Consider the following 12,953-nt stretch of genomic DNA (forward strand, 5'->3'; position numbering starts at 1 on the left):
TCCTTACAGCTGCATGAAGGCCGTACATGACGAGTTCCGTACTATCGGGTCGTACCATTGATATCATGGGGCGCCCGCAGAACCTGGCAAGAGTGGGGGAGCGCGCAACCGAAGAATGGGAGTCTGGGACAGGGATTCCCCTCCATGGCCTCCAAACATCACTATCGACAGCTTCAAATGAGTGGCTTAAGGAATTTTACGATAGAAGACTCTTGAAATTGCTACAGATATTGAGTACATGTGTTACGCCACAGCAATTTGCGGCGGCTGGGCCTGCTGCTGTGACAGAAGCTTCTGCTTCTCAGCCAAGGCCTTCTCCAAGCCCTGCTTGTACAATTGGGCCCTTCCATATGATTCCGCATAGGCTGCCGACACTGCTTGCTCGACAGTGACAGGGCCGAACTTGGCTGGCTGTGTGGCGGACTTGCAGGTGGGGATGCACTCGACCAGGTAGTCTGGGTTTCCGGAAACGAAGACAGGGATAGAGTAGCGCTCCTGGCCAGACTTGTTGATGACCCTGTGGATGTTGCTCTTGTACTTCTCGTTGGTCCATCGGGCCATGAGGTTGCCCAGGTTGACGACAAATGCGCCCTCCGTAGGTGGGACCTGGAATTGATTAGTACCAAAAGTGGTGTGTGGGACATGCTGGCACTTACATCGATCCATGTCTCATTCTTCTGGTCCCAGACCTGGAGGCCATCGACCTTGTCCTGAAGCAGCATGGTGATGGCACCGAAATCCGTATGGGCTCCAATGCCGCGAGTGAGTTTCTCATCCGCATCTGCAGGCTGCGATGGGTAGTGGAGCATTCTCATTGTGGCGACCGCACCGTCCATGAACTTGCTGAAGTAGCTCTCCTCGAGATCGAGCGACAGAGCAAGTACTCTCATCAGGTCGGAGGCCAGAGATAGAGCTGACGAGTAGTACTCCATGGATGCAGACCTGAAGGTCTCGAGCTCGCTTCCGAGACCCTCGGGCCATTGGTTGGGTCCGCTGTTGAGCTTTTTGTTGACGAAATAGGGGTGGTCCTCGGGGATCTCAGCACCGATGTAGAATCCCTCTTTCAACTCGGGCTGCGTGCCCTCTTCGAGGATCTGCGATCTCAGCATCTCGTAGCCGCGGTTCCAGCTGTTGTTCTCCTTGGCAACCTTTTGCTTTTCCTCAAGGGGAAGCGAGAAAAGTTTCTTGGCGTTCTCCATCACGGCCTTCTGCTGTTGCAGGGGCACGGAGTGACCAATGATTTGGAAGAAGCCATTGTAAAGACAGCTGTCGCGGACCTGGTCCACAACCTTCTGCTTCTGCGCTGGATCTTCCGAGTAGAATGCTGCATGAAGAAACCGGTGTAAGAAGACATACCCGCTAGATGTGTAGGCTTGCGCTGCCGGGTGAACTCACCTGAGAAGTCGATGATGGGAATCTCGAGAGGCGCCATGATGTGTTCCAGTGAGATAGACTCTTCAATAAGGCTGGCGGGCTGTTGCGAAAAGTATTAAGCTAGTACTGTAGGTGGTGTGTCTTCAGATTCTCCAGCTTGAGTCTGTTTTTTCAAAGTAATTTCATATCTTCCATGCCATGAACGTCGGAAAATATAGTTCGAGATGTCAGACGAAACTGTTCATCAGCTTCGTGCATCCATCATCGTTCGCTCTACAACGCGACTATTCGGCTTTCCGAACAAAGCTCGCCCTCGCGTGAACATCAATGTTGAAGACTCGAAGAGTGGGGTGGCTCGTAGATAGCACCCATCCTAGACACTAGCATAGCGTCACCCGTCGCCCAGGAGAACGGCACATGGAAAGTATGTGTCAACAGAATGGCGGGGACGATAAGTGGCGTAGGGTGGCCGATGTTGTGCATGGATTCACTTCCGTTGTCGGTCCTCCCGTGTCACCCCCTGGCACCCACTTTCCCCTCACGCCGGGAAACGATAAGATCCGGCCCAAGATAACAACGGCATGTGCAACCCAGAATAGCTTCCAAGCCGCAGGTCTCGCATTTTGATGACATCCGTGTAAATACCGATATCAAAGACGAAGGTTTGTCACTTGCCAAGAGGGCATGGTCGGCAGCCGGACAGAGGTCGGTTGTCGCTTCGGCTCTCGGCACACTCGCGATATCCTGGAGATGCCATGACAACCTAAACTTCAAGGCTTTGTACAATCAAGACAACGAAAAAATCACCAAGGGAGAAACTTCGTTTCCAATATTTCCTGTTCAGTTAATTCCAAAACATAAGAGGACTTCCCATACATAGTTTGATAAGTAATGTCAACCTGTCGTTGTACAAATTCAAGGAATTCCAACGCTAGTTGCTACCGTCTATTACCGTATGATTACATACTGCTCACGACCCACCAACTCCATCACCAAGCCAGTTCCTGCCTTGCCCCGCAAGCTGCCTTCTCAAGCTCAGAACAGAAAGTCTCTTCTTCACTCAACTTGTTCGTGTTCATCTCCCCAAACAACTTTGGCGTTGCCGGCCAGATTTCCCTACCTCCTTGGTCCAACTCCTTCTTTCGGTGCGCCATGACCTCTTCTCGCAAGGTGTTCTGAAAGTGAATCGGGCCCTGCAATCATGTTAGAAGACCACACAAACAAAGAAAGATAATCGTCGCCATACCTTCTCCTTTTCGGGGTGTAGCTCGCCGTTGATGAACACCCCTGCACTGAGGTTTTCCTGAGCTCCAATGCAGAGTTGCTTGTCTTCTTCCAGCACCTGCTTGTAGAAAGCGTTGATAGCAGCAAACTCCTCGTCGCCAGCGTTATGGTGCCGGTAGACTTCATTTTCAATCCTTGTCTTTGTGGCGCTGACGGGAATCATTCGTTGGATGTAGAAGAAGTTCGAACTACGTCCAAGGTCAATATGGATTCTCATGCAGTCAAAGTCCAGGAAGTAAACTTACGTGATTGTTACTGATGTCGAAGGGAAGAAGAAGGTGATGGATCTCCTGAACTCGTCCACTTCCTCCTGCGCCTTCTTGTTGATGATTTCATGCTCCAAGCAGCCCCCGCTGGGCTCGACTTTGTACTTCGTCAGGTCTGAGACGCCGGCGATCAGGGGGTGTGATGTTGGACAGTGGTAGCATTCGTTGTAGTTCTCGATCACTGTCTTCCAGTTTGCGTCGAGTTCCATTTCCCATACGTGGTCGTAACTGTAGCCACCCGCAAAGTCAAAGTTCTGCATCCTTGGCTTCTGGTACACACCACCAAATTCATCCTCCCACTTGACATCAGGCTCTCCTGCTTGAAGATTCACCCAGATGAATCCGGCAGGATCAATCCGGACGTGTATAGGTAGAAGGCCATGCTGACTCTTGTCGAACCCTCTGACTGAGTCGAACCGCGGAGCTTTGGCCAGGTTGCCTTTGAAACCATAGGACCAGCCGTGATATTTGCAGCTCAAGATGCTAGCTTTCCCGGTCTTATTTTCAATGACAGGGTATGCACGGTGTCGGCAAACATTATGGAAGCCGTTGATGTTGCCTTCTCGGTCTTGGATGAGAAAGAAGGGGAAGTCGGCGTAGTTGAAAGACACATAGTCGCCCGCTTGCTTGAATCGCAAGGAGTGCGTGACCAAGATCCACTTTTTGGAGATGATGGCTCGTCTCTCAAGTTGATGCAGTTCAGGAGATCGGTACCAAGAAGCTGGGAGGCTTCGGGAAGGTTCAGGCTTGGCGTTTTCCGTTGCTGGTGAGAACCCTAGGTAGCGCCACATGTTGAAGGTTGAAGTTGGAATAAGTGGGTAAGGTTTTGGAGGCTCTGTAGGCCGTTGCAGATGCTTCGTTCGTGATTGGAACAAGAATTATGGATACGCAGCGTTCATCCTGTCTATTCACCAAGTCTTGGGATCTGAAGACCACTGTTTCTTTAAGTCCATAACCCAGGAACTGTAAGCCATCCCATGGCTGGATAGTTGCACCTATCGTGGGGTGGGGAAGAGGCTTCATGGCCACTGGATTAGTGCGTATGGTGTGAAAATGGGGGTGGGGGTGGAGGAGGCGGAAGGGCCAACTCTTAGTGTTTTGGGTGTCGATAAGCCGCAATCAGCAAAGATAGCACTGGATGACAGCAACATCCAGCTCATAATTTTTCCACCGCGGAGTTCATCTCGATTTGCTTCAAAATATGCGTGGCTGCCTGTCAGGCATAAAACGAAGGCATGTGCCAGAGGCAATACGTGGGGATGGCGATAGCCGTCGGAGACCATATTCGGAACGCCGGAGCGATCTCGGAGAAAGCCCACCATGCCGGGGAGAATCTAACCCAAACATTTTCTTTCCAGATAGGAGCATAGTCAGTGTCCATCGCAATTGTCTTGCCACTGGAATCCTAAACCAAAGAGTCTTGTAGTTAGTAATTTCAAGATCACTGTTTCAATTCCTGACCGGAGTTATGAAACTAGAATTTCCTGTTAATCATGGGCAACGAACAATACTTATGGAAAGACATAGTTCGAACTATGACTCAACAGCGCCGAGTAAACTTGATCTGCCTTCTAGTTGCCAGCCCATTTCACCTCGTAAAAGAAGTTGCCATTCTAGAGACACGAAAAAGCGGGACTCTTCGTGCCAACTAGAATGCTATCCTATCAGCTCTTTCTACACCCACTACTCACCTTCAGTGGCTGTAGACTAGTGTTTCTGTTTAAAGACCAACTTATAGGCAAAGTTTCACGCTTCAACTTTCCCTTATCCAGTCAAGCCCTTGATAGTATGTCAGGTTCCAAGCTTCACCCGGACGGGTCTGAACTACTCAGAGATGACACGCCCGGAGACCGCCCCTGAACTCCAAACACGTGCTCAAGATTTAATGCGGCTTCCGGCAATGAACGACCCTCGGTGCCTGGCAAGCTCAGATCTAATGTAAAATGCACAATTGTGGGTGTGACACAACTCTACAGTCAAGTCGCGGGTGTAGTAACCGATCAGCCAAAAAGACGTCCTTCATGCAGTCATGTCAGGCGACCGTTTGCATGCAGAATTGGGCAGCCAGGCGTCTGTAGTCCGCCATGGGGTAAGCATAGGCCCATTCGTTCGAAGGCCCGGCTTACCTCGGTGTAAGGCTCTAGACCGGGCCCAACTCTGGGCCGCAATAACTAGACGTTTCCATAAGCACAGCATCCGACTCGGCCCGGTGTCTTGCCATCTGTTCCTTCCGGTCATATGACGATTTGTGTTTAGGCTGAAATGAGTCGGAATGGCTGGTGCGAATGAAAGGTGATTCCAATGCACCAGCTATGCACGATCAGGCAGGCTGTGCCTGCGATGCCTATCCCAATGTGCAACTTCTTGTTCGCGGTTTCCTAGCCAAACGTACATTGGAAGTCTGGAATTGTTGAGATCAATACAGGGTCTGGGACAAACTAGGGTGATTTGCCAATGGCAGCGTCGATCTGGTCTAGCAAGGCAGTCTTGAATGCTGCCCATGGTTCGGGCATGGCTGCCTGACCGTTCAATAACGCGACCCTCCTTGGCCAACGAAGGGGTCTCGTGCATGGATCTCAATTCAAAAGTGACATTTTCCGATTCTTTGGCCCCCAATTCAGGCGTACCGACGCGGACAGTGTTGGCGTGGCTTACATTTAAGGATTCAGTTCCCGCGAACCACTGCATTTCATGAGCGTTTGAGAACTTTAGTCTTTCATGCGCCATTTCCCCTCGTAGCAGGACAACAAGTAGACTTCGATTCAACGGATCGAATATCCAGCCGGAAGACGTTTCAGCTCTTGCCACTGTCTTTGAGCAAATATGGCGCCACGTCACAGCCATCATCGAAAGCATGCAGTCAAAAAGGCTCAAGAAGATACTCCGTCACAGCCTCCTCCGCCGCTCGCGAATACCAAACCTGCCGCACCAGCAGCAACGCCGTACGTTGCCCTAGCTGTGGGGCCGTGGTCTGCCTGGACCCTTGATAGTGAAGATAGGGGGTTTTACTTCAGAAATCGCGTAACAGCAACAGGTGTGTCCTTAATTACATGCCGTGTTTATGGCACCAGCTGACAAGTGACTTTCAGGTCAAATGCAGTGGGAATATGCTACTTCTACACCGTTGCAAACATACGCCTATCCACAACTGACGGCGGAGCCGCCGTCCTTTTACTACCACCCCGTCGTAAATCCTCCCATGCAACCTGTGTACGACTATACGCCTCGATATCCAGTCAATGTGGCCGCGAGTGATATCAAGTCTAGCGATGCTTCTGACGCTACGTCCGAATCTGAAGACTTTGACGTCGCTGCTGCTAAGCTAGCAGGATTCTCGATTCCGGCAATCATCGATGTGGACTCGAAGAAGATTGAGATGCGACTTCCGAATCTTCGATCTGGCGATACCACCTTTGTCTGGGACCGAAAGCATGGGCATTCGTCGAAGACAAAGATCTACTCAGATACAGACTCGAGGGTTGAAGAGTGGTTGAGGAATGAGTTCAGTGTTTGATGATGGCAGTTAATCGCGAGTTGGAATGCTCCTCCATCCACTTAACGTTTCTTTGCTTGAATATAGTATATCCAGCTTTCAGCGCATTATGCATGTTCAAACGTTTTCAGTAGTAGATAATGTCAAACTCATTGCCTCTCGGGAACAATTCTAGTTACATTGCCTGGCAAAGGCCAGATAGGATTTTAATTATTTTCATGAAACTGTGAGAAAATGATATCAATCTGGAGACTTCCTCGGTCGCTGTCTGCATTACATTTGATTCTTATCCTGATCGAATGTTCATGAATTGCCATTATCCATCGACCCTTTTCTGCTATCCAGTATTACGCACCGGTAGTATCTGTTGTGGAAGGCTTTTCTCGTTGCGGCAGAGTTCTTTCGCCTAGGTCAGTCTTAGATTCTTCGGCATCCTTAAGTCCTTCGGCATCCTTGGGTCCTTCGGCGTCCTTGGATCCTTCGATGTCTTTGAACTTTTCGCTTTCCTTCGATTGTCCAATATCCTCGAGTCCTTCAGCGTCCTTGGGTTGTTCGATATTCTTTGGTTCTTCACTATTCTTCGGTCCTTCGTCATCCTTAGGCTGTTCAATGTCCTTGGATTGCCCGACACCCTTTGGCTTCTTCCTGCCTTTCGGTTTCTCGCTACCCTTCGGCTTTTCGCTGCCCTTAGACTGTTTAATGTCATTTGGTTGTTGGGTATCCTTTGGCTGTTCGCTGTCTTTTGGCTGTTCGCTGCTCTTAGATGGTTCGTCATTGTTTAGTTGTCCACTCTCCTCGGCCGTCCTCTCTTCATCCTTCTCGTCTCCGGACTCGCCGTCATTCCAACCAGGTATCAGCTCGTTATCGGCTTCTCCTTCCTCTTCAGGGTCCCAACCCTTCAGAACCCGTCTTGCCGCATCTCTCCCAACAACGGGTAGCCTCTGCACTCCGTTCTTGCGCGCCTCTTCGGGTACTAGGTTGGGATCCAGCAAGCCAATTTGCACCAGAACACTAGCCTGGTCCCAATATACATGCTCGTGGTAAAGCTTGCCTCCCCTCAATCCCACGATGCTGACCACGAGGACCTCGACCCTTTTGTTCGTAGCAGGGACACCGGGTAAGATCCAAGGCATCTCCTCGGTGTGCTTGAAGCGGACATGAACCTCGTCGACGACTCGGTCAGCCCCAATGGTTCGGGAAATCAAGGTCAATCTCATCGATGGAGGGTTGCTGAAAAACTGAGAGTAGAAGCGTTCGAGCTCTGATGACCCGATTCCTCCCGTCAAAGTGGGGATATGAGTAACGTGTGGGCTCTTGTGTGTAGTGTACGATGAAAGCGTCTGGTTCAGGTTTCGGGTGAAGAATTTACCTGCTCAAGTCAGCTTGTTTCACTCCTTCCATTTCACTTGGATACTGACCCTGTACGTTTTCCTCCAACACAAGTTCCAGGTCCACATAATTATTGAAGGCTTTTCTTGCCGCAGTCAAGCTCCGGCTCCACGCCAACTCGGCACAGATTTTGTCAAAATCGTCCAGGTCATGCTCGGCGAAACCAGGCGCGGCGTCGTAAGTGTAGGTTGGGTAAGCGAGTTTCAAAGTTCCTCCAGTGCCGATGCCACTTTCCACCTTCTTCCGCGTTGTTCGCCTTTTCCCTTGGATTCCAACCATCTGAGATCGCTTCGTGATGCCAATCTCCTCATCCGCTGCAAGATGAACGAGAGCTGAGATGCTGCTTGGGAAGTGCCCTTGGGGGTCTGGGATAGCAGTCGGATAATACGCGATCAGCAACCCGAGTTTAAACTCCGGGTTATTGTCCAGCACGTGGTAATGCTCTAGGCACACAGCAGCAGCATCACCGTACGCTGTCTAGTATTAGTATAGTTGTACCAGGTCATAATATGCGTCATCACTGTTGACTGACCGACGATTCCAAATGTCTGGCATGGATCCATCTTCTTTTTACTCAAAGATCGGAGCTTGCTCCGATACTTCTTCGGGTCCCCCATGGGCAGATATTCGACTTCGAATCCCTCATCGCGCCACTCAGCTAGTGTCAACTCATCGAACTCGTCACTCTCTGCAGTTATGTATAACTTTGGCCGCGAGCGAGGAAAACCTGATGACAGAAAGTTGACGTCTCTGTAGTTGGAGCGGGTCCAATTATCTGAGACGATGCGCGCATTGCGCCCTTCTGATTCCGGCACCGCTTTCTTGACCAGATCCGGTATATCGATGTTCATAATGAATTTTTCGTTACTGATTTTGATCGTGAGAATAAGTCAGCATGTCAAGTATTCAAACAGCACGGAATTGTTTTGCTGAGGGGGATTCCCGTTTCCTGTTAAGTACATGAGACGAGTGCTTGGTTCGCGTGATGATGACGTCACACTTCGAATGTGCTTGGTCTCTCCATGTATGATATCAGCGGGGTCACGCACAACGCTGCGTGGAGTGATTTCAGTCTGCACGATCCAAGTTTACTGTGGTGCTTGGATGAATCTGTCCTATTCTAACCAGCTTGTTCAAGAATGTTCTCTGCCATGAAAAGCCAACTTTAATAGCCGAATGTCCTGTAGCAAATGCCACTACCTCGTCTGCAGCATTTTATCAGCCGATTCTAGCCGCGGCCACGCTTCACGATCTTCCCCTCACGGAATTAATTGCTTGTTGACGCTCGTCACTTCTGTCCACCCCTGGGCCACCCCCGGCTTCGACAATCAGAGGTGCCAGGTCGCTTGATGCAAGATCCAATGGAGTAAAACCAAACTTCGATAAGTTTCCAGCGTCAGCACCCCAAGAGAGGAGCAATTGAGCCGCCTCATAGTGGCCACTCTCAACCGCTTCCATCAAAGGCGTCCATGTGTCCCATGTCTCTGCATCAACTTCACTGCCTGCGTTGTATAGCAACCTGATTGTCTTCGTGCACCCGCTCCGTGCAGCTCTGTAAAATGGTGTCGTGCCCGTATCACTGCGAGCGAACGGTGATGCCCCGTGTTCCAGCAGGAAACCAACCATTTTTTCTTTTCCCTCCTCGGCAGCAACATGCAGAGGCGTCAGAAGCCTCATCCTGTCGGGAACGTCGACTCTGGCCCCCATGCTCAGGAGACGACGCGCGAGTTCGACGTCGCCCACCATTGCCGCAACAATGAGACAAGTACTCCCGTCGGAGAGGTATCCGTTCATATCCTCCAACGTGGGAAGCAATACATCTACCAAGACGTGAAGATCATTCGCGATTGCATAAGTGATAGGATTGCCGCTGTAACGGGTGGCATTCATGCTTGGACTTTCTTCCAGAACATATTGCCATATTTTGTATTTGCGCGGGCTTTGGGCAGGGTCCAGAAACCATTGCATGTGCCGATAGAACCTCTCCATATTCGTCTTGCCAGAGGACGAGCTATACAGCCGCAAATGCGTTGCCCAGTTATTAGCAGCGTAGTACAGGAAGGAGTACTGATTGAGGAAAGCCTCAAATTCTTTGTAATTCTTGGGTATCTCGCGATCAAAATCAGAGAAAGCAAGATATTGAAGACATTTTTCCGCTGCGAACGCATGCGCATCAACTTCGCTGAAGTGAAACATCGATGCCGATGTATTCAGGATGTCAGATCCAGTAAGAAACTCTTTGACCGTTGCGTGATGCATCTGTACGATCGTTGCGGCATGCGAGCGATGTCGCGACGTCTGGTAATACGATACCAATTGTACGAGTGGCGCAACAACGTCATAAGGGTCGGTAACGATTGCTTCGAATTCGAGGGCAGTATCGTCTGATTCAATAGACGTGATTTCAGCTACATTCTCCACTGACAGTGGTATCAAACTAATGGCGAGCCATTGCAAGATATCCTTCAGCTCGGACTGCCGTCGTGGGTATCTTTGGAGAGCAAAACCAAGTATTTGCTCATACGTAGCATTGAGGCCATTAGGGAGGCTCTGAAGAGCCCGTCGAACCTCCCGATCAGTCCTCGTCGCCGTGATGTAGTCTAGCTGAAGGTTGGCTTGGAGGAAACTAGGGCACGGGGAAGGATGTTAGTTCTGTACGAGATGAGAATGCAGGATCATGGCATACATACGTTCCAGCTGTTCGAAGAACTTGATCTCGAATGATCGGTGCCAATTTCAGGTCTCTAAGACAAATCTTGTTTGACTTGATCCTAGCCTGCAGCTCAGCCGACACAAACTGCTCGAGGTCCGCCTGTAGGGGGTGATGCGAGTCTAGTTTCCATGATAGACACTTGCAGTCGTGTGCGAGACTCCTCCGGATATACGCATCCTCTCTGCTAGTTATCATGATTTTTCTGCCGACAACTTTCTGTCGGCCCAGTGATCTTCTCGGGTCGTCAGGGATGGTTGGTTCAGCTTGCCTTCCCATTAATTGACGTAAAACTGCAACGAAGGCTTCTTTCTCTTTGTGTTGCATCCCTTCAACCTCATCCAGAGCATCCACAACAATAATGACCTGGTCATAGCCGCTCATGAAAGACTCAACGAGATGCACATAGTCGCTTGTTGTTAGCGAAAAGCCTTTCTTACTCTTTTGTCTTTCCGAAGCGGCATTGAAACACCTTTGCGAGCGTGAAACAAACTGAGCGGCAATGCTCATGAGGAAATGAAGAGTAGCTTTCTCCTTTTCCTCGAAACTGCAGAAGAAGTAAACCATGATTCCATTAGGCGATGAGAGTATGGCTGGGAGGGCCTCAACGGCCGTGGCACTACCCGATGCATCAGTAAATGCAATCATCCATAGCCGTCACAACTGACCATAGAACGGATTTGCCAGCCCCCGCTTGTTAATATGTTATTTCCTTTAAACAATTCAAGGTATAATATGATGGAAAGCTTACGAAGGCCGGTGATCCATAGCAACTCCTCAGACTGGTCATTCACCCAGTTTCTGAACTCCTTAGATTCGACGAGCCAAGCCCCAGTCCCAGTGTGTCGTCGACTCAAAAGATCTTGCAAAGTGTCTTGTGTTTGCAAATGTGTCACTGGACAAACCCAAGAAAATACCTTCTGCCAATCCGTCTGGTTGACTTTGGTTTCGATTCTGTCGACGGCAAGTCTTAGAGTTCTACGGTTAGCATCATTCCTGACCCCTAGGAAGCATATCTCACGCGACATTGGTGTCCAGGGCAGTCGAAAGAGTTTCTTTCATTCGCCGGAGACGATCCAAAGACTCTTGTACTGCCTTCTGCACATGCAGCGGCCATGCCAATCTCTTGGCAATATTTCTCAGTCGTTCGCCGTCCTCTTTCCTCAGTGATGCTAGGGTCTGGTTGATCGAAGCTAGCAGATTATGGCATTCATCAAATACTCCAATCTCTTTCAATCGAAGCAGAGCATTCTCACGAGCCGAACCCGAGTTAGTCGATTGGCTTAGGTCCCGCAAGCGACTCAAAAGACAGTCCAAAGCTGCGGTTTCCGTAAGGAGCTGTCGGATTTCCGTCGGGGCGCCAATGGCCTTGTTAAGAAAAGCGTACCCCTCTGACAGAATTTTGACGGTCAGTTCTGTCAGTTGCACAGCAGCCGCAGCGATGCCGAGAATCTCAGCCATGGCAGTATCCGAGAGATCACTACGTGTTGGAGTATCGGCTCGGACCCCTTGCAGAGTTGACATTCACGATGAGATCAGAGGGAAGTGCATTTGTGCGGGGAATACGAGGTTAACTTCTTAAATCCGGGCCGTGATTGGGACGCCTGCGTTGGCATAGATACCTGACCAATCGCGTGGTCAGCCCATCTGCGCTTTACGTACATTTGTGGCCCAGGCTGCATTACCTTAGGGCAGATGATAATCTAGCAGAAATTGAGCAGCAGAGACATATTCCACCGTTCTATATATTGCACGTCAGATGAAGGTCATCCGCCCACCACAGGTGAGGTCCATTCTGGTCCCATTCTAGGCCCACGATTTCGAACATTCCAACAGCCACATGCAACCCAAGCCACCTTTTCTCACTTGTTGAACTCAAAGACCACGTGAGACAGCGGTGGCTGAAGTTCGCCCGAGACCTTAAACATGTTAATGCACCAAATGTGCTCAGATGATATCCATGCTTATGAAGCAATGCTAGATGGGATAAAGTGAGGAACTTTAGAGATGGAAACTAGAACTTATTCTCTGTCTAACAATTATCCATTTTCGCTCTTGCCTTGGGGAGTACTTACTCCCAAATCTTCAAGTCCCGGATTCCCTTTTGCCGTTGTAAGATAAGGACAAGAAGCTTAAATCTTACTCAGATTTTAGTTCTTCACTTGTGTTAGAAGGATTCTTACAAAGTTATTCCTGTCGTACTAGTCTGGTATTTTGGGATGGGCTCTATCCTTGATGAGGCTAGAGGTTAGATTGGCGCTTCCTTCCCGTCAGTCAACTGGACTTTGGAACGTTGTCCGGATGAACCAAAATAAGCTCATAAAGTCTTATAAACTCACTGGGGACTTTTCGCCGGCTCTTCGGGCATCTTTCTTCCAAACTTTCACAATCCATCTCAAAATTTTGTTAAGCTGGTCTAAGACGAACTAGATATGAA

General features: G+C 49.7%; 5 protein-coding genes across 5 annotated transcripts; 1 reads left to right on the forward strand and 4 right to left on the reverse strand.

Moving 5' to 3' along the window:
- Nucleotides 1–243: 243 nt before the first annotated feature.
- GCG54_00000620 (2-oxoglutarate-Fe(II) type oxidoreductase) lies at nucleotides 244–1,432 on the reverse strand (the record flags this gene model as incomplete). The annotated part of the gene is made up of 3 exons (XM_045400755.1): nucleotides 244–606; nucleotides 657–1,324; nucleotides 1,396–1,432. 3 exons carry the CDS (start codon nucleotides 1,430–1,432, stop codon nucleotides 244–246), a joined length of 1,068 nt encoding a protein of 355 aa, XP_045263428.1.
- Nucleotides 1,433–2,363: 931 nt separating this feature from the next.
- On the reverse strand, nucleotides 2,364–3,715 carry GCG54_00000621 (putative dioxygenase subunit alpha YeaW; the record flags this gene model as incomplete). The annotated part of the gene is made up of 3 exons (XM_045400756.1): nucleotides 2,364–2,567; nucleotides 2,621–2,846; nucleotides 2,904–3,715. The coding sequence occupies 3 exons, from the start codon at nucleotides 3,713–3,715 to the stop codon at nucleotides 2,364–2,366; spliced, it is 1,242 nt and encodes a 413-aa protein (XP_045263429.1).
- Nucleotides 3,716–5,747: 2,032 nt separating this feature from the next.
- On the forward strand, nucleotides 5,748–6,438 carry GCG54_00000622 (uncharacterized protein; the record flags this gene model as incomplete). The annotated part of the gene is made up of 2 exons (XM_045400757.1): nucleotides 5,748–5,958; nucleotides 6,014–6,438. 2 exons carry the CDS (start codon nucleotides 5,748–5,750, stop codon nucleotides 6,436–6,438), a joined length of 636 nt encoding a protein of 211 aa, XP_045263430.1.
- A 326-nt stretch (nucleotides 6,439–6,764) lies between these two features.
- GCG54_00000623 (uncharacterized protein) lies at nucleotides 6,765–8,657 on the reverse strand (the record flags this gene model as incomplete). The annotated part of the gene is made up of 3 exons (XM_045400758.1): nucleotides 6,765–7,786; nucleotides 7,836–8,279; nucleotides 8,339–8,657. 3 exons carry the CDS (start codon nucleotides 8,655–8,657, stop codon nucleotides 6,765–6,767), a joined length of 1,785 nt encoding a protein of 594 aa, XP_045263431.1.
- Nucleotides 8,658–9,051: 394 nt separating this feature from the next.
- GCG54_00000624 (uncharacterized protein) lies at nucleotides 9,052–11,977 on the reverse strand (the record flags this gene model as incomplete). The annotated part of the gene is made up of 5 exons (XM_045400759.1): nucleotides 9,052–10,432; nucleotides 10,497–11,135; nucleotides 11,185–11,209; nucleotides 11,268–11,470; nucleotides 11,538–11,977. The coding sequence occupies 5 exons, from the start codon at nucleotides 11,975–11,977 to the stop codon at nucleotides 9,052–9,054; spliced, it is 2,688 nt and encodes an 895-aa protein (XP_045263432.1).
- Between the last annotated feature and the right edge of the window lie 976 nt (nucleotides 11,978–12,953).

This window comes from Colletotrichum gloeosporioides, assembly GCF_011800055.1.
Source record: "Colletotrichum gloeosporioides strain Lc1 chromosome Unknown consensus_50, whole genome shotgun sequence".
Lineage (NCBI taxonomy): Eukaryota > Fungi > Ascomycota > Sordariomycetes > Glomerellales > Glomerellaceae > Colletotrichum > Colletotrichum gloeosporioides.